Raw genomic sequence first — 26,492 nt, forward strand, 5'->3', positions numbered from 1 at the left:
TAATTTATACCAATTCAGTTTTTTCTTTTAATGGTATTTTATGGGTAAAAGGTACAAAACAATTTTACCAAATTAGTATTTATACTTGAACTCACAAAAACTTTTGTGTTTTTAAATGAGAAGCTTTTCTATAGTTAGGTCGGACAGTCTAACTTATATCTTTTCGTAAATTTAGACATGTTAGAATTATTCTCTCGATTTCAAATATTTTATAACAGCGTGGCAACTCTATAAGCGACACCAGAAGAAGATGATTAAAGTCACTCCACAGATTATGACGTCATACGATAGAATAACCAATGAGAGGCCAGCATAAATTTTACCATAAGTCAATTACAGTGTATACTGCCCTCTCATTGGCTATTCTATCGTATGACGCCTCAATATTTTTGGAAGGACTTTTATCATCTTCCACCAGAAAGTCATGTTACTATTGGGATTTCTTTAAGGACCGTTTGTCGGTAGGTCCTGGAATAGTCCTAAATTCCATAGTAATATATTTTAGGTACAGGGCAGTCCACGCAGGGCTAAGTCTCCTGGAGGGGTAGTCATAGGGGAAAATAATAACTAGGCTCCCACCACTCATTCTTATTTTCAATATATTAAAAAAATATATCAAGTGGGGGATGGGTATCAGTGATTAACCGTCACTTTGTATGAAATCACCTTCATAACCAATGCCTGTTTTTTTTATATTGTTGTTATACTATAGGCTATACGCGCAGCCTATATGCTTTGTATATTTACAGTAAATATGTACTAATCTATAATACAAAGTAGAACGATGTCTGTCTGACTGTCTGTCTGTCTATCTGTTTGTCCGTCCGTCCGTCCGTCCCTTAAGATCTCGGTAACCACTGAACCGATCGGATTCTACTCTTCAGGGAATATACCTACTGGTCCTGTGGTGGTTTTAGGCTATTTTCTTGGGGGGTGGGACACCCCCAACCCCCCCCCCAAAAAAAGCAAAAAATCCCCCCCATTTTTATCAACTCTTGGGGCAAATTTTGAAAAACAATGTAAAGCTTGGCCGTTTATCAAAGTTATACCTAGTACATATATCTAAAATCTGTGAAAATTTTGATTTTAGGCTAGAATTCATACGGAATCCGAATCCTAGTTAGGAACTATTCCTCTGATTGCCATCCCTAATTTTACAAAGCTATACCTATGTATATAATATATCATTCCTTTCAAAAGAATAAGATTAAAACTAAGGATGGCAATCTAAAGTACATAAAAATAAATATAAAAACTATCAGTGTATGTAATAATATTTAATGTCTTTAAGTTCATACAAAACAAAAAAATATTAGAAATACATACATAGTTATATCGCATCGTATTGTAGACAGATTTCCGCGGATACTAAAATAAAAAGCTCCAAACCAGTTTAATATGAACCGAGAGGCTGAATTTGTGATTTTTTATTTAATATTCGTGGAACAATGTCTTTAATACGATGCTTTCGCGGAGAACCGGTTTTAATCCAGCGGATATTAATCGGTTTATGTTGAAAATATTATACTGTTATTTCAAGTAAAGTTTTCTACAGTTGTAATAAGAGTTAAAAAACAGCCTAAAACCATTCAAAACTAAAAGTAAATAATTTTTAATAGGAATAACTATATGATTTATATAAAATAGAAAATACTATTTCTACAAAAATATTTGTAAAAAAAAGTTTAGTTTTGTATGGCCATATTATTATGTTTAGTATATGAGAATATTTAGTATGTAACAAGAACAAAACTATTTATTCCGAAAAAGCTAAAAGAAACATAAACACCAAACTACGGACATCACTGAAGTAGCTTATAGTGCCTAATAAAAAATGACGTCATACAATATAAATGACCAATGATGGGCCAGTATATATTGTAATTGACCAATGGTAAAATGTACACTGGCCTAGCATTTGTTATTTGTAAGTCGTTATTTTCTGTTAGGAACTTTAAGCTGCTTCACATCACTCCTAGGCTTTTTGGGGAGGGGGAGGAGATTCTCCCAGCCATTTATTTAAAATATATTATGAAATAGATATTATTTTTAACATATAGATATATAGAATATACACAAAACATATACACAAAAGGGAGGGGGTCAAGGGTAGACAAATATACCATCCTTCAATACACGCATACACTTTCCTTTTAGTAAAGCTTCTTATTGGTTCCACATTGATTACTTAGTGGGGATTTAAGGGTGAGGGAGGGTAGAGAGAGAGGGGGCAATGAATTACACGAGTCCCAAAAGTTTTATAAGAACGTTTTCTGATACGTTTGTTTAACAACTTTGGGGACTTTAATAAATTGTGATTTGTTAGTTCATTAGGTTGAGTGTTCAAACGAATATAGTAATAGTGTCTAACTTTTTATCTTTGTGACGTAACAAAAATCGAAGGATGAGAGGGGAGGTGGGAAAGGAAACCCCTAAAAAAGAGATGGATTTTTGTTTCGTCACAAAGATAAAAAGTTAGACACTATTACTAGGTTCGTTCAAACGTTTCAACCACTAATTTTAATCTGCAGAAGGGGTAATTTATCAGACATTGTCTTTTTCTCGGGGGGGGGGGGGGGGGAGGTTGGTTAACAAAATAGGAAACAATATAAGGAAACGAGTAATCGCCGTTATCAATTATTGAGTGAGATGTTTAGGGATACGGATACTCAAGAGATTATGTGCATGTAAAAAAATCAGAAAGGTAAACAATACCCCCCCCCCACACCCATCCGACCGTTAAACCTAGAAAAACAATTAATGAATGAGAGAGTTAGGGATGCTGATACATATAGAGATCATGTGCATACAAAAACCATTAGACAAAAAAAGAAAGGTGAACTATACCCCCCCCCCCCATCCGACCGTAAAGGGTTAAACCTAGAGTAACAATTAATGAGTGAGATAGTTAGGGATGCTGATACATATAGAGATTATGTGCATACAAAAACCATTAGACAAAAATCAGATAGGTTAACTATACCCCCCCTCCATCCAACCGTAAGGGGTTAAACCTAGAGTAACAATTAATGAGTGAGAGAGTTAGGGATGCTGATTCTCATAGAGATTATGTGCATGTAAAAACCATTAGACAAAAATCAGGAAGGTAAAAATACCCCCCCCCCCACATCCGACATGGTTAAACCTAGAGTAACAATTAATGAGTGAGATAGTTAGGGATTCTGATACTTATTGAGATTATGTGCATACAAAAACCATTAGACAAAAAAAGAAAGGTTAACTATACCTCCCCCTTCCCCTACCCCCATCCAACCGTAAAGGGTTAAATCTAGAGTAACAATTAATGAGTGAGAGAGTTAGGGATGCTGATACATATAGAGATTTTATGCATATAAAAACCATTAGACAAAAATCAGGAAGGTAAACAATAAGGCTTTGCACACCATATTAAGGTGTGCACACGAATACTTGAAAATTCATCATATTAGCAAATTTTTTGTTATCTTGGAAACCCATGACTGTAGCGTTAATTGTCGTTGGGGAGGTGATGGGTCGAATCTAGGCTTGAGCTATGTAATGATTAAATGAGTTAAAAGTTGTAACTACTACTTCTATACATAGATTATGTCAGATGCACAACATTACAAAACAAGCGTAACCATGCACAGTTTGGACTTCTATAAAAAGGTCGCAAAATGAAAGAGTTTGTTTTCTGGAGGCATCAGATAGGTTTTTGGTTCCGTAAACTCAACAGGTTCACTTTTTTTTGATAGCCGCAGCTGTCAATTTTTTTTCTCTTGCTTTCAACTGCTAAATTTTTAGCCGCCCGCCGACGCCACTGTCTTTTATGTAGAGACTGAAAGTCACAATTAATCCTTATAATAAAGTAACAGGATGTTTGTCTCTATATATCGAAGGATCTCGCTAACCGCTGAACTGATTTAGTTCTCCTTTACAGTGTAGCTACTCATAAATCTTAGGAAAGTTTATAGATATTTTGGGGGAGGGTACCCCCACCCTTCCAAGAGAAATCGTCAAAATTAAAAACGACGCCTAGCAGATATTTACAGTAAACAGTCATTCTTAACATAGATTGAAAAGAAAACATTTTACGTGCCCCTAAAGGCCTCTAAGGTCGTAACCTTTATTAAGCATTATTCAGTAGTACATTTTTGTACAGTTCAACCAAAACTATTTGCGAAATTACATAAACGTATAAATTATGAAACATTAGAAGAGATTGGCTATGTTTATTTTGCCTTAGTTTTCCCTTACTTGTAATATATTTACCAGGGAGAAAGGGAGGGGACATTGCGATGTTTATTACACTAAACCCAAAAGTTTTATAATAACGTTTTCACTTCCGTTGGCTCAACAACTTTGGGGACTTTTCTTGGATTTTGCTTGGATGGTTTAAAAAGTTGAGTATCCAAACGTTTTAATCACTAATTGTAATCATTATTGGAGATGTACATCAATTAATAGGCCATTGTCTTTTCCCTTTCGATCCCTGATAATTGCTCACATACATGATCAATAATGAGAATGAGGATATATGTAGCGGGATAGACTAACAATGTGGAAATTTTTTGTACAAAGTTGATTATTAAACAATAACATTATGATCATGCGGTAAAAAGCAGCTATGCGCCCACAAATAATAATGTTCTTGTAAATCATTTTCTTAACTAAATTATTCCTATTAATGTAATCCTTTTTTTGTATTTGCCATTCCTTCCCAATAGATGGACCTTTATTGATATAGGGAATCTTCACAAAAAATTTCAACCATCTATCTCAAATAGCGGCCTAATAAATCCCATTTTCCTTATAGCGTTACTAGCTTACAAACATGCAGAAATGGTAGATTATAGAGTAGCTTCGCTCCGCTTCTTACACTATAAACAGACAAGTTGGATTATAATAGTTATATCTCGCATCGTATTATAAACGGCTTTCTGCGGATATAGAAAGTACAATTATGAGATTAAAACTAGTTTTTTTAGCCCCGAGGTGCCGAAGGCGCCGGCTAAAAAAAACTGGTTTTAATCTTATGATTGTACATTTCTATATTCGTAGAAAGCTGGATAAAATACGATGCTAGACATAGTTTTTTCGTATGGATGAGAACCGGTTCCTATCCACCGGATTCGAATGAATACGAGAAAATTTATTAATAAGTAATAGAAAGCCAAGCACTAAAATACCAAAAAAGGTAAAACCAAAATACATAAAGCAATGGAATGGTTTAGAATAGAAAGCAAATACTTGTCTACCTGTATATTATGCAAGGGTAGAAAGTAGTAAGGAGAACATTAGGGATACATTGAATTAGATATTGATGTAAATAAATATCACTTAAAAATGCAATTTTTGTTCAAATATAGGACTTTTTTGGCAATAAGTAGCATTGCAATAGAACAAAATTGTCTGCTTTTAAATTTATGTACCAGTTTAGTAAAACAGAAACATAGAGACTACAGTGAATATGTTAAAAATGTCAAAATAACTTTCCTGTAGAAATACAACATTCTTTTGTAAAAGTAACACTTTAACAAACTAAACTTTCTTGTGAATTTTAAAATTTTAACTTTTAACTATGCTAGATATTTTCCTTTTAAAGAATATATTTTTCCGTATGGCTTCGAAACCGATTAATATCCGCTGGATTACAACCGGTTCTCAGCCACACTGAAAAAGTATGTATAGCATCGAATTACAGACAATTTTCCAAGCTTACTAAATTAAAAATCATAATACCAATTCCAGTTTTGTTATTCTGCGACTTTGGCCTCTCGGGTCTAACAAAACTGGTTTTAATCTTATAACTTAAGTTTTTATATCCACGGAAAGCTGTCTATAATACGATGCGATAAATAACTATTTCTTTCGGTCTTTTTAACTTTGATAACAATAAATGTCTTCAATGATTTTAAATAAATATTATATACACTTATAGATAAATATCATAGTTTTGATAAAAAAAAAATTTAATGTGTTAGTTAAAGTATTTAGACATAGTTTTGAATAAAAATGTTTAATGTATTACCTTAAATCTAAGTCTTTAGGCATAGATTGGTTATCGATTGTGCTGTTATTTTATTAATAAAAGTCTGCTGTCGTAATGGCTTTTTAAATAGCCTTATTTTGGTGTAGAAATTTAGATGTTTCACTTTGTGTTTTTGATACGAACACAGTAATAGTGTCTGACTGATTATGACGTAACAAAAAAATTAGCCAAATAGAGGCCACTATAAATTTTACCATTGGTCAATAACGGCCTCTCATTGGCTAATTTTTTTTTGTTACGTCATAATCAGTCAGACACTATTTCTGTGTTCATTATAACGTCATACGATAGAGGCCAGTAGTAATTGACCAATGGTAAAATTTATGCTGGCCTCTCTTTGGTTATTTTGTCGTATGACGTCATAATCTGTTGAGGGACTTTAATCATCTTCGAAATTATATGTAAATCTCATTTTAAAAATAAAAATAGTTGCAGTACATAAAAACTGCGTTTTCTGGTTTATGAGGGCAACTAAAGAATTCAGAAAAGATTGTATCTTTAAAAACACATTAACCCTCTGTAATTTCCAATCACATATACAATCTTTTTCAGATTCAAAATGATTTTATCACGAGCAAAACCAGCAATCAACACAGGGCAAGAGGTAATTTTAAAAGTAACAGGATGTCTGTTTGTCTGTATTAAAGGATCAGTGAAACTTCTTGTGGGTCCAGGGAAGGTGGACAATTATCCCCCCTCCCAAAAAAAAATATCACCCCTTGAATAAAATAACCCCAAATAACCCATAGCAGCTAGTTTATGATTATAATTAATATAAACATAAAATTAAACCTAACCTTAATAACATTTAATGTGTGAAAAGGTCTAATATTTAGTATTTACCTTTCGACTATTTATCCTAGAGGGAGGGAGGGAGGGGACAATGAGATGTTTATTACACTAGTCCCCAAAGTTTTATAATAACTTTTCTTATTCGTTGGCTTAAGAACTTTAGGGACTTTTATTGAATTTTGATTTGTTGGTTTATTAAGTTGAGTATCTAAACGTTTCAGCCACAAAAGGGGTAATTTTGTGTAACATCAATGGGAATGTACATCAATTTATCGGCCATTGTCTTATCCCTTTAGATCCCTGTATTTATCCACTCATCCCAAGAGTAAAATATATTTAAAAGTTTGTTCTAGTAAAAACACATATCCCAAGCCCATTGCCATTTTTAATCGAATTTACAGGAAACAAGGATGACAACATCCATAAGGGGGAAGCTCTGAAACGGTAGGACAAACAGACATTAACACTTGTCAGAACTGAATAAACAGAATGTAAATGTATAAGAGTCAAAGCAAAATTGTAAGTAAAATTGTTGATACAGGATAATGTTTATGGACATACTTACATTTATAGGACTTGATTATAGAGTTACTTCGCTTATAATATTGTACTTTGTTGTCCCAGGAATCAGTATAACAAAAATCAGACCAATCAGATAATTAGGTCATATACAAATTTGTTGTTAAAAATGTAAAAAAAATCAACATGTTTAAAATGAACGTACGGACATTCTGGTGATGATTATGGAGTTGCTACGCTTTGTAACTCGTACCTAACTTCTACAGGAATCACCATGCAAAGTTTGAAATCGATATGACAATTCTAACATGCCTAAATTAACGAATAAAAGCTATCTATATCATACGGACGGACCGACCCTAATTGTAGAAAAGCTTCGCTTTTAAAAAGTATTAGTAATAGAGACAATGTCCATGATTAACACAGAATAAGTAATAAATATGTGATTAAGTTTAAAAATTAAATTTACTACCTTAAACCTATTACATTAAACTGATTTAACCGTTGCAAACAATTCTCTACTAATATCAAATTTAAAAAATATAAGATTAAAACCAGTTTTGATAGCCCCAAGGTTTTTTATCTTTTAATTTATTATTTTAATATCCGAGGAAAGCTGTCTGTAATAAGATGCGATGAATAACTGTTAACTACTTTAATTTTTGTTTTAGGATGAAAAAGAGAAGAAGGCACAATCTGGAAAGAGAAGTGTAAGTAACGCTTATAGTATCAAAACTACTCTACAAGAACTTGTTGGTTTGAGATAAGGATCTACTGCAGTTCACGGTAAAATATTGCTGGTAAGCAATATTTCCAAAAATCTATGAATTTTAAAGGCTGTTAGCTGCCAAACGGCTGAACGTACAGATTATACCCGCACACAATTTTAAGCGGCATAAGAAGGCCTACAAATAATCTGTAATAGCCAAGATCCAATGATGAACAGGGAAAGCTTCACTGAAGAAAAAACGCGTAAAATAGGTCTTTTTCACGCATTTCTCTGCACTGCGAGATAATTATGCATTATTGATTTATGGCTACATCCAGATTATTTGTAGACCTTCTTATGCCGCTTAAAACAGTGTGCGGGCATGATCTGTTGTATGTTCAGCCGTTTGGCAGCTAGCAGCCTTTAAATTCATAGATTTTTGGAAATATTGCTTACTAGCAATATTTTACCGTTAACTGCAGTATATCCTGAGATAATCCTTATTTAAACGTGTAGGATGTCTATCTGTCTTTATGTCTGTACCTTAAGATTAATAAAAGTAAATCAAAAATGAAACCACATCCACAATGACGCAAACAACTCGTGGTTCTAATAATTCAATGAATGTATAACCCAGACAACTACCTGGTCCAAGTGATGGGGACCTTTTTTCGTCTGCTAACCAACTGTTTTTTGCTATTGGCTGATATTCAAAGACACAATCGAAAGTCGGCATAGGGTTCCCGTTAACCCCTTCCCCTCTATTGTTTTACTCTAATGATAATTGCAGGTTCCAAAGATGGAGGATTTTCTCAAGTCTCGCGACTACACTGGAGCAATGACTGTTTTGGAATTTCACAGGTAACCCCAGGGAGGGAGGGGACAGTGGGCTGTTTATTACACTAGTCTCCAAAGTTCATATAGTAACGTTTCTTACTCGTTAGCTTAAAAACCTCGAAGACTTTTATTGAATCTTGATTGTCTGAACGTTTTAACCACTAATTTTAATCTACAGGGGTAATTTTTTGTAGCATCATTATGGATGTACATCAATTTATCGGCCATTGTCTTATTTCTTTAGATTCTTCGATAAACTTTTGATTGTACGACCTTTCTGAACTAATGGCATAGCCACTATCCTCCTAGAGATATCCCGTCTCTTGGAGAAGCCACAAGTACTTAAAGCTAAAAGCTCTGTTTTCATATAGAAAGTCATTCTTGTTGAATAATATCCATAATAAAATTGGATGTTTAGAACATAAAAAATGCAGCTTTTCAATAGTTTCCAATAAGTTATGAGCATAAAAAGTGCCTATATGAAATGTACAAACAGAAATTATTAGTATTGCAGTAAACATAAATTTACTTTTATATAATTCAAAGTATATAAAAATAAAGAAATAAAGAAAAAAGAATTTCTTTGCACGGTTAATAAAAACAATCTTGTATGAAAATATTTATTTAGAAAAATTATGATAATAATTATAACATGCTTTTAGAAAATTAGTATAGACTAACTATAGAATTGCCTTTACAGTATGGCTTTGAAACCGATTAATATCCGCTGGGTTAGAACCGGTTCTCAGCCATACTGAATCATGATAGCATCGTATTACAGAAATTTTTTTTTAATTGTAAGAAAGCTTCACATATTTCAATGTAATGATTTAGTCTAATGAAAATCTTAGTATGGTTTTATGCTATTTTTCAACCTCTTCCTTCCCGCTATTATTATCTCCAATATGATACGGACAAAGCAAAGAGGATTTCAAAGCCGTTCCTAATATCTAAAGAAACATACAGAAACTGCATTGTAAAAGTATGTATGTATGTATTGATGTTGGTGTAAGTGAAAAGAAAATGGTGATAATATATACATATATGTATTATAAAAGGCATTAGGAAATTTCCCGTAAATCTCATGCGGGGCATATACCCCCCCCCCCCCCCCCCGCCTGTCTCCCATAATTGCAATTTCTAATTTGGTAAAAAAAAAACATCCATAAATAACAAAAAATCTTGGACAGAAATATTAAAATGTTATTTAAAGAACAGCTGTTTAGTGATCATAATTCAAGAATATATTTATAGAAATCTAAATACCTTGCATCATTGTTTTATATGTTGAATATTTATATCTTTATAGTATAACTGACAGACCGACGGGACAAGGAGATTAAATACTTGATGCTTATTGATGTAAGAATTTTTAACCAAAAAAATCAGGAATCCAGGGGCGTCCAAGCTTTTTTTGGGGGGGAGGGGTAAATTTTTTTTTAATTGGGGGAAATTCGTTTTGGGGTGGGTAAAATGGCGCGCAAAGCGCGTCGCAAATTTTTTTTACCCCGTCCAAAATTTCTACCCCGGGGGTAAAATATGCTTGGGGGGGTAATTAAACCCCCTGAAATCTGTTGGCAGGGGTAAATTTTACCCCTCCCCTCAAAATTTAGGGTAGGGGTAAATTTTAAATGGGTGGGGTAAAATGAAAAAAAATTTTGGGGGTAATCCCCACTTTACCCCCCCCCCCTTGGACGTCTTTGCAGGAATCTACCTGTATTGGCATCCGAGAAAATCATACTTACCCCATAGCATTACATAATTATGGATGGAAGGACATACAAAAGTAATTATAGAGTAGTAACTAAAAATGAAAATATACATGAAGGTAAAAAAATCAAAATTAAAAAGTGGGCTAATTTTGGTTCACTGATCCATTGAAGGGGTGTTACAAGGTATTATTCCCAGGGTGGGGAATTGATGGATAGGTATATGTATGTATGTACATCATCATTAGAACTATTATAGATTAACCCATTTATTTTGGTAGTGTAGCTACTTGCAAATTTGTGATCATAGCTTCTTTGGAATAAATTAGAAGACATTTGGACTCAAACAGTCAGTTGTAATTTCATGATTAAAATGCTCTGAAAGATTTAGAACTTTATTTGATATAGATGGAAGCAAATTAAATCTATTTTCCTCCTTATTTTGCCATAGTTAACAATGAGTTTTAGCTATTGATAATTTTTTTCAAAGACCTCTTTCGTCTGCTTCTAAATTATTTTTCTGCTACTTGGCTGTGTTAATATAAGCGACACCATTGGTTGATGTTCAATGACCCAATAGAAAGGTTGCTCAATGCGGTTGCGATGGGGAGATACAGTTATTTAACCCTTTCCCTCTCTAGTGTTTTACTCTTATGTTTAATTTGCTAAGGTTAACTCTAATATCTACTTATTCTAAAAAGTAAAATTGGGGGTTATTAACGATAATATCTAGTGTTAGTGCCTGCCAGAAAGTACTGATCTGATTAATCTAATTAAATTAAGTAAACTCTAATATGTAGTGTTTAATGCAGCTCATTAATTACTGATTCTAATTAGTCTAAAAGGTTAAAGTTACTTATAATATATCAATTAAATGCGTGTCAGAAAGTACTGATTATGATTAGTCTAATTGGCTTAGGTTAATATCTAGTGTTTGAAGGATATTATAAGTAAGTACACTAGTAAATTTAGAAGCACAAAAGTATTGTGTTTAATGCATGCCAGTAAGCACTGATTCTGATCAGTCTAATTGGCTTTCTAATATCTAGTGTTTGATGGATGCAATAAGTACACTAGTACATTTAGTAAAAGAAAAGTACCATATTTTCAGAGTTATGTGTAACTATTATTGTGTGTCTCAGTACGATAGATAGATGGCAATAAGATTGATAGATAGATAGATAATTATAAAGACAAAAAGAAAAATAGTAATTTAGATAGATTTTCTTTTAAAAGACAGGACAGTTTAATAGAAAAATGGACGGATGGATGGATAGATAGATAGATAGACAAATTCATTGTTGACAATGAGAACAGTAGTTTTAGATATCTTAAGAAATTAAGTCAATTATAAATTTGAAACAGAATTATAAATTAATTGATATAGATGTTTCGCAAAATCAGATTATATTCTAAAATATTGTTTAAAATCAGTAGAACAATTCTAACCTGACTAATCAAAACTTATCTCACAAATCAAATGTAAAAAAAACTATTTCTTCTTTCTTTAATTTTAAGGCAAACTGGAAAAGGAGGGGATGAGACAGACATGTGGCTTGGATACTGTGCCTTTCATCTGGGGGATTATAAGGTAGATAGATAGATAGGTAGTCACATAGATAGATAGATATGTGGCTTGGATACTGTGCCTTTCATCTGGGGGATTATAAGGTAGATAGATAGATAGGTAGTCACATAGATAGATAGATATGTGGCTTGAATACTGTGCCTTTCATCTGAGGGATTATAAGGTAGATAGATAGATATATAGGTAGATAGTAGATAGATAGATAGGTAGTCACATAGATGGATAGATATGTGGCTTGGATACTGTGCCTTTCATCTGGGGGATTATAAGATAGATAGATAGATATATTATAGGTATATAGCAGATAGATAGATAGGTAGTCACATAGATGGATAGATATGTGGCCTGGATACTGTGCCTTTTATCTGGGGGATTATAAGGTAGATAGATAGATATATAGGTATATAGATAGATAGTTAGATAGATAGATAGGTAGTCACATAGATGGATGGATATGTGGCTTGGATACTGTGCCTTTCATCTGGGAGATTATAAGGTAGATAGATAGATATATAGGTAGATAGATAGATAGTTAGATAGATAGATAGGTAGTCACATAGATGGATGGATATGTGGCTTGGATACTGTGCCTTTCATCTGGGGGATTATAAGGTAGATAGATAGATATATAGGTAGATAGATAGATGTGTAGTCACATAGATGGATAGATATATGGCTTAGGTACTGTGCCTTTTATCTGGGAGATTATAAGGTATATAGATAGATACATAGATAGAAAGGTAGATAGATAGAAATACAGACACATAGATATATAGATAGATAAAAAGACATGTGACTGTTTTACTGTTCTTTTACCTGGGAGATTAGATAGATAGGTAGTCAAATAGATGGAGAGATTTATGGCTTGGATACTGTGCCTTTCATCTGGGGGATTATAAGGTAGATAGATAGATAGGTAGTCACATAGATAGATAGATATGTGGCTTGGATACTGTGTCTTTCATCTGAGGGATTATAAGGTAGATAGATAGATATATAGGTAGATAGTAGATAGACAGAGAGGTAGTCACATAGATGGATAGATATATGGCTTGGATACTGTGCCTTTCATCTGGGGGATTATAAGATAGATAGATAGATTGATATATAAGTAGATAGATAGATAGGTAGTCACATAGATGGATATATGGCTTGGATACTGTGCCTTTCATCTGGGGGATTTTAAGGTAGATAGATAGATATATAGGTAGATAGTAGATAGATATATAGGTAGATAGATTGATAGGTAGTCACATAGATGGATAGATATGTGGCTTGGATACTGTGCCTTTCATCTGGGGGATTATAAGGTAGATAGATAGATAGATAGTCACATAGATGGATAGATATGTGGCCTGGATACTGTGCTTTTCATCTGGGGGATTTCAAGGTAGATAGATAGATATATAGATATGTGGCTTGGATACTGTCTTTTCATCTGGGGGATTTCAAGGTAGATAGATAGATATATAGATATGTGGCTTGGATACTGTCTTTTCATCTAGGAGATTATATTGTAGATATTGATAGATAGATAGATAGATAGAAACATACATAGATACATATATAGATAGATGTATATGATGCTTAGATAGTGTCCTTTTCATCTTGGGAAATATTTTAAGGATATAAGGTATACAGATAAAGAGATAGTTGTATAAACAGATAGATAAATGCACATAGATAGAATGATACATGTTATCTGTGCTTTTCTTTTGAGAGATAACAATGTATATTGCTAGTAGATAGATACATCTAGATTAAGCTAAAGAACTGCTTCTTTTAGGAATATCCTGTTTAAGTCAAATAGATAGAAAGATAGATAATCATATGCTTCGTCCCTCAGAGAAGGGTGAGCCCCCCCCCCCCTCACTTTTATTTTAAAAAGAGAGAAAGGAATATTTTGTGGGATATTTCTTTTTAGTAGCGAAGCTACTCTATAATTCACTTTGTCCGTCCGTCAGTCCGTCAGTCCGTCAGTCAGTCCGTCCGTCAGTCAGTCCGTAACGCTATGGGGGAAATGGGATTTACTCAGCTCCTATAAAAGATAGAATGCTGAAATTTTTTGACAACATTCCCATCATTAAGGAGCACAATTGACTATAAAACATCATTGGCGTTCGGACCGATTTTTAGCAGGTTTTAGGCTATTTTTATATTTTTCACATTTTTCTCCATATCTTCAGTGTTTATGGTCCGATTTTCAAAATTTTTTCAGTTACAGATATCAAAATTAAATTTCCCGTCGTTTAAAGAAACAATCATGAAGGCCAGACTGCCTTTTTAGCAGGTTTTAGGCTATTTTTATTTTTTTCACATTTTTCTCCATATCTTCAGTGTTTATGGGCCGATTTTCAAAAATTTTTCAGTTATAGATATCAAAATTAAATTTCCCGTCTTTTAAAGAAAACAATCATGACGGCCAGACTGCCTTTTTAACAGGTTTTAGGCTGTTTTTTTTATATATTTAACATTTTTCTCCATATCTTCAGTGTTTATAGTCCGATTTTCAAAATTTTTCAGTTATAGATATCAAAATTAAATTTCCCGTCTTATGAACAAAATAACCATGACGGCCAGACTGCCTTTTTGGCAGGTTTTAGGCTATTTTTATATATTTAACACTTTTTTCCATATCTTCAGTGTATATGGTCCGATTTTCCAAATTTTTAAGTTAAGGATTTAAAAATTAAATTTTTTGTCGTTTTGATTAAACAAGCATGACGGCCAGACTGCCTTTTATCAGGTTTTTGGCTATTTTTATATGTTTTACATATTTCCCCATATCTTTGTTTATTTTGATGCAATTTTCAAACTTTTATGGGATATCAGTATCAAAATAATTTTTCCCATTGTTATGAGCATCTTTAATATAATTTACTTTGACCATCGTCATCATGCAAAATAAAACAAGGTTTCATGTCTATTTTATCCAATAAATCTATTCTTGATTTTAGTAAAAACCTTTTAAATCTACCTGTACGTATTCCCATCGACGATTTTTTGTGCTTCGCTACTTATGGATGTTGTCATCCTTGTTTTTTTATCGAGGGAGCTTTGTACTTTAAGACAAAATAACATAAAACCTTCCCTGAAAATTGTGCCGTTTACGAGATCTATTGAGACAAACAACTTCCTTTTTTTTATAGTAGACTAGAGGCTTCGCCCCTTCGCATTAAGATTAGTTTGAGATATAAAAACAGATAGTTACAAAGATATACAGATAAAGTTGGAGGAAAAATTGTGTTTTGCTACCATTGTAATTTCTCTGTCCGCTATTTTAGAGAGCTATGCTTGAATTTGAGGCAGTGACCCACTCCAAGACAGCCCCCAAAGAGGTTTGGGTCAACCTGGCCTGTTGCTACTTCTATTTGGGGATGTATAAGGTAACAAGCAGGAAGGAGGGGGACTTTGGGCTGTTTATTACACCAGATAGTCCCCAAAATTTTATCATATCGTTTTCTTATTCGTTAGCTTAACAACTTTAGAGGCTTTTTTTTAAATTTTGATTGGTTGGTTTTTTCATACTGAAAAATTATGTATAGCATCGTATTACAGATAAATTTCCACAAATATAAAATATATACCATAAAATTAATACCAATTTTGTATAAGCTGTCTCTAATATGTTGTTGTATATATAGAGAAGCTTTGCTCCTTTGTGAAAATTGTTTAATTTTTCATTTATTGTAAGTAGTGTAGCCTGTCAATTTCAGAAATTTAATTTTGGGGGAAAATTGGTTTATTTTTGGAACAACAAATGCATTTTCAGTATGGCTTCGAAACCGATTAATACCCGCTGGATTAAAACCGGTTCTCATCCATACTGAAAAATTATGTAAAGCATGGAAATACAGGAAATACAGACAATTTTCTACGAATATTAAATTAAAATTATAAACTTATTACCAGTTACCCAAAACTTCGATAACTCAGTTACAACTGCTAACAAAACTTGTTTTTATCTTATAATTTTTCAATTTAATATCCGCGGAAAGCTGTCTATAGAACGATGTGAGCATAACTAGTACTTTTTTTAGAAATAAGGTAATAATTTGCAGTAAGTTTGTGGGTGATGCACTTTAAAGTAGCACTTCTACTCTATAGCCAGTGATGCCCTTGCGCCATGAGAACTGTAACATCCTTGTTGTTTTATGGATTTTAAAAATTTATAAATTACATGATATAGTGGGCAAAATTGTAATGCTTGAATGGTTTGTTGAAAATTAGCATCAAATTATGCAATTATTTTCGAAGCTTTTTATATTGCCTATAAGAATGACGTCATACTGGCCTTCCAATGTTCAATTAAAATGATCATTTTTTATATGCACTATAAAGAGCTTCGTTATTGTATTAAAAAATTATAGATATTTTTAAACTTTTTTTACAAAAGTATTTAATTATAGGAATCTGAGAAAATTTTGGAAAAAGCGGACAAATCGCGTTTAAAAACCAGGTAAATAAAGCACTATCTAACAGGACTGGGACTATATGCCGACTTTCAATTGGGTCTTTGAATATCGGAAACATGAACACAGCCGAGTCGCTACAAGCGTTTTGCTTGCAGACAAACAAGGAACACAGTAATAGTGTCTGACGTAACAAAAAAAATGAGCCAATGAGAGGCCACTATAAATTTTACCATTGGTCAATAACGGCCTCTCATTGGCTAATTTTTTTTGTTACGTCGTAATCAGTCAGACACTATTACTGTGTTCACAAACAAACTTTGCTTTTGACCTTGATATATTTCAATTCGGCTGTGAATTTTGCATTGCTGCAGTAAATGGGGTATTCCTAAACAAACAAGGATGACAACATCCATAAAAGCGAAGCTCTGAAACGGTAGGACAAACGGACATTAACACTTGTATAATGTCAGAACTGAATAATCAGAATGCGAATGTATAAGAGTCAAAGCAAAATTGTAAGTAAATTTGTTGAAAAACTGCTTGATACAGGATAATGATTATGGACATACTTACATTTTTAGGACTTGATTATAGAGTTGCTTCGCTTATAACATTGTACTTTGTTGTTCAAGGAATCAGTATACCAAAAATCAGACTAATCGGATAATTAGGTCACTTACAAATTTGTTAAAATGTTAAAAATGAAAAAAAATCAACATGTTTAAAATGGACGTACGGACATTCTGGTAATGATTATAGAGTTGCTACGCTTTCTAACTCGTACCTAACTATTACAGGAATCACCATGCAAAATTTGAAATCGATAGGACAGTTCTAACATGCCTAAATTAACGAAAAAAACTATTTAAAAAAGTAAAAAAAATTAACATGTTTAAAATGGACGTACGGACATTTTGGTGATGATTACAGAGTTGTTACGCTTTCTAACTCGTACCTAACTATTACAGGAATCACCATGCAAAATTTGAAATCGATAGGACAATTCTAACATGCCTAAATTAATGAAAAAAGCTATTTAAAAAAGTAAAAAAAATCAACATGTTTAAAATGGACGTACGGACATTTTGGTGATGATTATAGAGTTGCTACGCTTTCTAAATCGTACCTAACTATTAAAGAAATCACCATGCAAAATTTGAAATCGATAGGACAATTCTAACATGCCTAAATTAACGAAAAAAGCTATCCGTTACGGACGGACGGACGGACGTACGGACGGACGGACGGACCGATCCTAATTATAGAAAAGCTTCGCTTTTAAAAACTGGATAGGAATATCATTCTCATTTAAACAAAAACTCATTATTATGCTAAAATGTGGTTAATTTTGGTTTTTATTTAATTTTATTTCATTTATTTCCCTGGTATTATTTTTCTTTCTTTTAGTAATTAATAAAAATTCTAAAATCTTCCCAAAAAAATTAAAAATCTTCTAAAAATGATCATACCGGGGAAATAAATGGGGTATTCCTGTCTAGTTTTTTGTTTAGGAATGAATGTTTCTTACCCGAGGGAATAAATGATGGACCGATAGGTCATCATTTATTCACGAGGGTAAGAAATATTCATTCCTAAACAAAAAACTGGACAGGAATATCATTCTCATTTAAACAAAAACTCATTTTTATGCTAGTAAAATGTGGTTTAATTTTGGTTTTTAAATTTCATTTATTTCCCTGGTATAATTTTTCTTTCTTTTAGTAATTAATAAAAATTCTAAAATCTTCCAAAAAAAATTAAAAATCTTCTAAAATCATACCAGGGATATAAATGAGATACCAGGGAAATAAATGAATATTTACATCCACTATTTAAGGGGTTGTTTATATGGGAATGAATATTTACATCCACTATCAAAGGGGTCGTTTATATGGGAATGTTTGTTGTAAAAAAAACCGTCAGCTATTCTTGGGTGCGGTTAATGCTAGAATTGATTGTTTGGGTGGGATGGTTGTAATTTAGAGTCTAATTTTGTACAGCATATATTTGGTACATTTTGGCTCCTATGGAAAAGAGATTCTAAAAGAAAAAAATATTTACTTTTACTTTTTTATTTTTTAACTTTATCTACATTACATTCTTGGCCACTGGTTGTCTGAAATTCTTAATAAACCTTAAAGTGGATATTGTGGAAAATTGTCGTCAATTTAGCTTGCTAACATGGAACTCGTTTAATGGTCAATTCGTTCTTATAGTAGGAGGGGAGGGGTTGGGGTAAAAGGATGGGAAATCGTTATTTTAGCCTGTATCAAGTTTCACTTTATTAAAGAACATGAAAATCTGGTGTAAGATCCAAGTAATAGTAAATCCAATAAAACAAAGATGACAACATCCATAAAAGCGCAGATCTGAAACGGTAGGATAAACGAACATTAACACTTGTAGAGTGTCAGAACTGAATAAGCAGAATATAAATATATAAATTCAAACAAAATTTTAAGTAAAACTGCTTACATACAGGATACTGTTTAACGACATACTTACATTTTTAGAAATTGATTATAAGGGTGCTTCGCTTATAACATTGTACCTTGTTGTAATAAAAATCAGTATTTAAGAAATCATATAAATAGGCTCATTAGTTATATCATATAAAACATATTTGTTAAAAAAGGGTTAAAGTCAACATGTTTTAAAGAAGCTAGTAAAAGAGGCTGACTCAGATTATGACGTCAAAAAAGAATAACCAATGAGAGGCCAGTATAAACTGTAATTGACCAATGGTAAAATTTATAGTGGCCTCTCATTGGTTAATTTTTCTTGACGTCATAATCTGAGTCAGCCACTTTTACTAGCTTCTGTTTTAAATGGACTTATGGTAACGATTTCTAGAGTTCTTATGCTTCCTAAGTTGTACCTAACTATCATAGGAACAATCATGCAAAGTTTTAAATCGATGGGACAATTCTAACATGACTAAAAAACGAAAAGAGCTAACCGTTACGGACGTACGGACGGACGGATCCTAATTATAGAAAAGCCTCGCGGTTAACAAGGATAATGAATTTTAATTATTGCATGTAAGACACAGAACCCTTTGTCTTAACCTGTCTGTATAAATAGTTAGTAGTGTCAATTATCGATAAATTAATGTACATCTCCAATTATGACACACAATATTATCCCTTCTGTAGATTCAAATTAGTGGTTGAAACGTTTTAACACTCAACTTAATAAAACATCCAATCAAATTTCATTAAAAGTCTCCAAAGTTTTTTAAGCCAACGAATAAGAAAACGTTAGTATAATACTTTGGGGACTAGTGTAACAAACAGCCCATTGTTCCCTCCCTCCCTGTAATGAATTTCAATTATTATATGTAAGACACAGAACCCTTTGTCTGTATAAATAGTTAGCAGTGTCAATTATGTCAGAATTTTCTATGCATAATTAAAGGAAAGCTCCACAATACTTCAGGGAGGGAGGGGGCATTAGGCTGTTTAATACACTAGTCCTCAAAGATTAAAAGATTTATAGCTAAAATAAAACTTATTACTTATCTATTGCAACTAAATTCTAATTTCTCATCTATACTTGAATGACCGTATGTGACACTATAATACAAAAAAACCAATAAACCTATTGTAGCTTCTAAATTGATCTCGGAAACTTCAGAGAGAAAGAGGGGACAATGAGCTGTTTATTACACTAGTACCCAAAGTTTTATAATAACGTTTTCTTTTTCTTTGGCTTAACAACTTTGTGGACTTTTGAATTTTAATTGGTTTGTTCATCAAGTTGAGTGTCCAAACATTTCAACCACTAATTGTAATCTACAGAAGGAGAAATTGTGCATTATCAAGGAGATGTAATTTATCGGCCATTGTCTTATCCCTTTAGATCCCTGACATTATATACATTATACCCTTTGTTATAAGTGGGGAATTTGAAATGATTGTGATTTTTCCATAGTACCTTACACCAGGGAGAGAGGGAATATTTGGGCGTTTAGTCCCCAAAGTTTTATAAAACGTTTTCTTATTATTTAACAACTTTAGGGACTTTTAATGGTTTGTTAATTAAGTTGAGTATCCAAACGTTTCAACCGCTAATTCTAATTAAAAGAGTGTTTTGATGAATATCAACTTCATATTTTATCATTAAAACATTATTTTGTGTGTAAATTTCATATGGGACCTACTCTGTGCAAATAGGATACATCCCGACAAGGACGCCAAAGCTTTTTTTTTGGGGGGGGGGGAATAGGGTTTCAAAGGTTTCAGAGGGATAACCTAATGTATTTTTTGTAATTATGTTTTTTTCTTCAGTGTAAAAAGTTCCTTCTTTTTAACTTAAGTATTGATGTATTTTCCTTTAGACCACGCTAAATTTTATTAAATTCAGTTCAAGCTCTTTACTATTTAGATATTTTAAGTAATAAACTTTACATTTGTTGTGAAAATACGTTTCTCCACGGTCAGGGGAAGAGATGGTGTAAAATCATAAGGTGGACCAGGGGTATTGGGATATTAGCCAGCTGGGAGAAAGATTTAATCAGGGTATGAGAGAATGTCTCACAATATCCTTGTATTCTATGTTAATTCTCTGGGCTAACAAAAAAAAATATATTTTCCTATCTGCGGATGACTGTTTATAAAACAATACAAGAGATATACAATTAGAGTAAAACAATAGAGGGGTAAGGGGTTAAATATCTGTCTTCACCCCGTGGACCCTGTACCGACTTTCAATTGGGCCAAGTCGCTACAAAAAAAGAGCAGAAAGCATTTTCTAGCAGATAAAAGGTTCCCAACACTGGATCCAGATAGTTGTCTGGGGTATACAATACACCTATATTTATACATTAATTAATTACTTTTTTATTCTAGTAACAAAACCCAGGGAGAAGGGAGAAACAACGACTGCACTTTGAGGTTCTTATATTACATGTGTTTTAATATATTATTGTGTTTTTATATGTTTTCATTTTAATTTACTTATTTTCCTATAATTTTTTTACAAATATTACGAAGTGCAAAAATTTTCATAAGATTTTAAGTAATTTCCTATTTATATTAAAATTTCCTCCCTTCTCCCTGTACAAAAAAATTTATCTACAATTTTAGAGAAAAAAAAGCATCTTCCTCATCTACTTATTCTCCCTTTTACGTCTTATAACCTCTTTAATTTGAAGATTTGTAGTAAATAGGTAGACTTTTATGTTTTTTACCTTTTTTATAATTATTATTTATAGCTTTACTTTTTTTGGTTTAACTATTCTGTGCAAATATCCCTAGTTTTTACTTTTTAAATTCTTTTCTATAATTAGGTCCATCCGTCCGTAACGGATAATTTCGTTAACTAATGCAAGTTAGAATTGATCTATGGAATTTAAACTTTGAATGATGATTCTCATAACAGATAGGTACGATTTGGAAAGCTTAGAAACTCTATGATCGTTACCATAAAGTATGTACTTCCATATTAAAATTGCTCGATTTTTAACTTTTTTTACAACAATTTTTCATGTGATAAAATAATCCTATTCATCTGATATTAGGAATGATGATGCCTAGGTTAACAAGGTCCAATATTATAAGCGAAGCATCATTTTTAATTTAATCTTAAAAATGAAAATTTGTTCTACATAATAAACTGTATTTACGCAATGTGGCAACAAATTAATGTTCAATTTTGTTAAGATTTTAAAATTAAGTTCTTACACAAGAGTTATTAAATGTTTGTACCCAACTACTACAGGAATCATCATGCAAAGTTTGAAATCGATAGGACAATTCTAACATGCCTAAATTAACGAATAAAAGCTATCTATCTCGGACGGACGTACGGACGGACGGACGGACCGACCCTAATTATAGAAAAGCTTCGCTTTTAAAAATTTCATTTGATATGTTTCTATTTGTAGGTTAAATTTTCATTTGGCTCACAAATTTGGAGATGAAAAAAAGTTGATGCAATACCACCAACAATTAGGTAAATACTAGGGTTAGGACGGATACTTTTTTGGCCGGATACCGGATACCGGATATCCGGCTGATTTCAAATGCCGGATATCCGGAAACCGGCCGGATATCCGACCAACGCCGGATATCCGGCAAATATCCGGTTATCCGGCCAAATTACCGGATATCCGGCCGGATAACCGGCCAAATTACCAGATATTAAAGTAGTAAAAAAAAATTCTTCAGAAATCTTATATAAATTTACATAAAGTTAAACTTATTCAGAAAAAATGTTCTTCTACCTTCAATAATAAGAAAATTATAGCCATTTAAGATTTTAAAAAGCAGAGATTTTTGGTGTAAAGTATAAAAAATTATAGAGCCGGATATCCGGCCGGATAGTTTCAATATCCGGTATCCGGCCGGATATTGAAAATGGCCGGATATCCGGCCACACCGGATATCCGGCCCAACCATAGTAAATACACAGGGAGGGAAGGTAAATTGGACTGAAAAATTCACTGGTACCAAAGTTTCATAACCATATATTATTATTTGTTGGCTCAAAAACCTTTAGGTTCCTAACTCGAAGTGTCAAAACTTTTCAACCAATATGTTACTAGACTTTATCACTGGAAAGAAAACTTCAGTTTATTTGATTGTAGGAGAAAATAGTTTCCTGGGTATTCAAGATTAATTACTTTAAAAAGTAGCACTGCCTGTTCAAATTAGTATTTGAAAAATGAAATACCAAAATTCAAATCAGTTACCTAGAGTGTGGCAATTATTTTTTTTCTTTTAATATACTCAGTAATAATAGGTCAAAATACACAATAAAGGAGATGAAAAATTAAATTTCATGACATTTAATTATATTTTTACGCAATTTTTGTTTTTTAGAGGATGTAATCGAAGATCAGCTGTCCCTGGCCTCAATTCATTATCTCAGGTCTTTTTAGAATTGAGCGCTTTTCCGCAAAGTGCATTGCGGGCACAGAAACCCCCTCCCCCCTTATTTATGAATTGAATTAAATATAAGGGGGGTTGTTTAATTTCTTTATGTCTGCATCTGCAGTGGATGCTATGTTTGTGGGGCTAGCCCTATGGGGCTATCCTATACCTAATACAACCTAGCCTTACCTAGCCTAAGGTGCCAATGGAAAAAAGAAAAAACTATCCAGATGCCTATTTTTTTATTTATTTCAAAATAAGGTAGGGGAATACTCTGAGGAAAACCTCCTCAAAAATATTTGATGATAAGAATGATAACTATGCCCATGAGTAGAGCAGTAATAATATGATACAATATGTATAGGTGGAAATGGAATATTTATGAAAGATTTATATCGATATTTTTAAAGGAACTTTTTCATAAAATTAATTGTTTTTTTTTCTTTATAGGTCACACTATCAAGAAGCAATTGATATCTATAAGGTAAGTCATGTTTTATTTTTTTTATTTTTTGGTTATAGTCGGGTTTTAAGCTATTGTCCTAAATAAGTGAGTAATTAATATAAAAGTAGGATGACACCAACTATAAAAGCTTTATAATCAAACGATAGAACAAACAAATTTAAACACTTGTGGTTTATCAGGATTAAAATTTTAGTCTAAACTAAAATTTATGCAAAATTGCTTAAATACAGGATACTGTTCATGGACATACTAACATTTTCAGGTCATGATTATAGAGACACTTAGCTTAAAATATTGTACATGAAGAATTAATATTCTCCCAATAAAATGATTATATCATACAAAAAGTTGTTATCAAAAAAGTTAAAAATTAGCATGTTTTTAATGGACGTACAGACGTTTTGTTAACGACTGTAGAATTATGCTCTTTAAGTCATATCTAGCTAATACATAAAAATGATAATTCAAAGTTTGAAATCCATAGGACAATTCTACCATGCTAAATTAAATTATTAAAGAGCTAATATTTGTACGGACGTACAGACGAACGGACAAACGTATATACAGAAATGCTCAGCTTTTTTTAAAGTTTATTTTTTTAATATTAAAACTGCAATAAAAGTGACATTTGATAGAAAGATTTTACAATTCTTTGAAACCTATTTCTTATTGTAAAGTTCTCGAGATCAATTTAGAAGCTACAATGGGTTTCTAGGGTTGTTTTGTATTATAGTGTCACATACAGTCCAGGGGTCTTAAGGGATAAGACAATGGCCGATAAATTGATGTACATACTCAATGATAATGCACAACATTACTCCTTTTGGAACCTAAATTGACGACAAATTTTCCACTACCAAAATATCCACTTACACCAAATCATTTTTAAAAGCGAAGCTTTTCTATAATTAGGGTCGGTCCGTCCGTCCGTACGTCCGTCCGAGATAGATAGCTTTTATTCGTTAATTTAGGCATGTTAGAATTGTCCTATCGATTTCAAACTTTGCATGATGATTCCTGTAGTAGTTGGGTACGATTTAGAAAGCGTAGCAACTCTATAATCATTACCAGAATGTCCGTACGTCCATTTTAAACATGTTGATTTTTCTACTTTTTTAACAACAAATTTTCAAGTGTTCTAATTATCCGTTTGATCTGATTTTTGGTATATTGATTCCTGGGACAACAAAGAACAATATTATGAGCGAAGCAACTCTATAATCAAGTCCAAAAATTTAAGTATGTCCATAAACATTATCCTGCTTCAAGCAGTTTTTCAACAAATTTACTTACAATTATGCTTCGGCTCTTATACTTTTAAATTCTGATTATTCAGTTCAGATACTATACAAGTGTTAATGTCCGTTTGTCCTACCGTTACAGTGCTTCGCTTTTATGGATGTTGTCATCCTTGTTTTATTTTAAGGCATGAAATGATTCATCTTATTTTACTAATATTATTGTAATGTTATCATCTAAACAGAATGTCTTTGAACATTTCTTTAAGTGTGCGCTCTACCTCTGAATGTTAAGTGACATTTCATTTCAACAAGAGTAAACTAAAACAGTTTAGACCATACTTGGGTAGCTAAATGTTAAAAACGGGGAGAAAATAAAACTTATTGGTGCTTTTTTTTGTTAAATACCTTGAATTAGAATGTCATAATTGTATCTAACTCAGGGATCTTAAGCTTAAGGGATAAGACAATGGTCAATAAATTGATGTGTATCTCAAATGATGATACACAAAATTACCCCTTCTGTAAATTGCAATTAGTGGTTGAAATTATTAGACACTCAACTTAATGAACCATTCAATCAAAAATCTATAAAAGTCCCCAAAGTTGTTAGGCCAAATAATAAAAAACATTACCTTTAAACTTTAAGGACTAGTGTAATAAACAGCCCCTTTATTCATTAGTCATTTGAGGACCAGGGAGTAAGGGGACATTGGAGTGTTTATCATACTAGTCCCCAAAGTTTTATAATAACGTTTTCTTAAGTGTGGCTCAACATATTTGGGAACTTTAAATAAATTTTGATGGATTGGTTCAATAAGTTGAGTGTACGCACATTTCAACCACTAAATCTAATCTACAGAAGGGGTAATTTTGTGTATCATAATTGGGGATGTACATCAAATTATCGGCCATTGTCTTATCCCTTTAGACCCCTGGTTAGAGACACACGTACATATTGAGATGCTTGGAATCAAGATATTGGAATTATTCAGACTTTACAGAAAATCTTTGGATTTCCGTGGAAATATTTCAAAACCTCTGCAGGCTTTTAGCCACATTTTTGTAAATAGCGCAGCTATAATATGATTTACCAAGACGAACTTCCCTAAGAAATAAGATCATATACAGAATACAGACACCTAGACATCCAACTGGTTTTGGTTATTAGTAAACTTAATATAATAGACAAAAAAAGCAGATCAAATTTCTTTATCTTAGACCAACGGCTAAGTCCCTAGACACCTTAAGTGCGCACTTTAGAGATACAGGGTCGATCCTCCACTTTGGATTACAATTATAGAAACAATAAG

The 26,492-nt window shown here is 32.5% G+C and overlaps 2 protein-coding genes across 3 annotated transcripts in view; both read left to right on the forward strand.

Annotated features, from left to right (window-relative positions):
• The window catches only part of LOC145334174 (all trans-polyprenyl-diphosphate synthase PDSS1-like), a 320,870-nt gene that overhangs the window by 190,575 nt on the left and 103,803 nt on the right, over window positions 1-26,492 (forward strand). The gene's annotated exons all lie outside the window — the stretch shown is intronic.
• Window positions 6,538-26,492, forward strand: part of Ttc26 (tetratricopeptide repeat domain 26) — a 65,562-nt gene continuing 45,607 nt past the window's right edge. The window contains exons 1-10 of one of the 2 annotated variants that reach the window (XM_080179066.1): window positions 6,538-6,635; window positions 8,014-8,052; window positions 8,842-8,912; window positions 12,116-12,188; window positions 15,470-15,571; window positions 16,595-16,644; window positions 21,451-21,495; window positions 22,488-22,555; window positions 23,425-23,473; window positions 23,926-23,959. In XM_080179066.1, coding sequence (XP_080035192.1) covers window positions 6,591-6,635; window positions 8,014-8,052; window positions 8,842-8,912; window positions 12,116-12,188; window positions 15,470-15,571; window positions 16,595-16,644; window positions 21,451-21,495; window positions 22,488-22,555; window positions 23,425-23,473; window positions 23,926-23,959 — 576 coding nt within the window. In that variant the 5' untranslated portion in view covers window positions 6,538-6,590. The remainder of the gene's footprint in view (window positions 6,636-8,013; window positions 8,053-8,841; window positions 8,913-12,115; window positions 12,189-15,469; window positions 15,572-16,594; window positions 16,645-21,450; window positions 21,496-22,487; window positions 22,556-23,424; window positions 23,474-23,925; window positions 23,960-26,492) is intronic. The other variant, XM_080179067.1, reaches the window with a different exon arrangement.

This window comes from Acartia tonsa, chromosome 12 (genome assembly GCF_053477335.1).
Source record: "Acartia tonsa isolate MP-2025a chromosome 12, ASM5347733v1, whole genome shotgun sequence".
NCBI lineage: Eukaryota > Metazoa > Arthropoda > Copepoda > Calanoida > Acartiidae > Acartia > Acartia tonsa.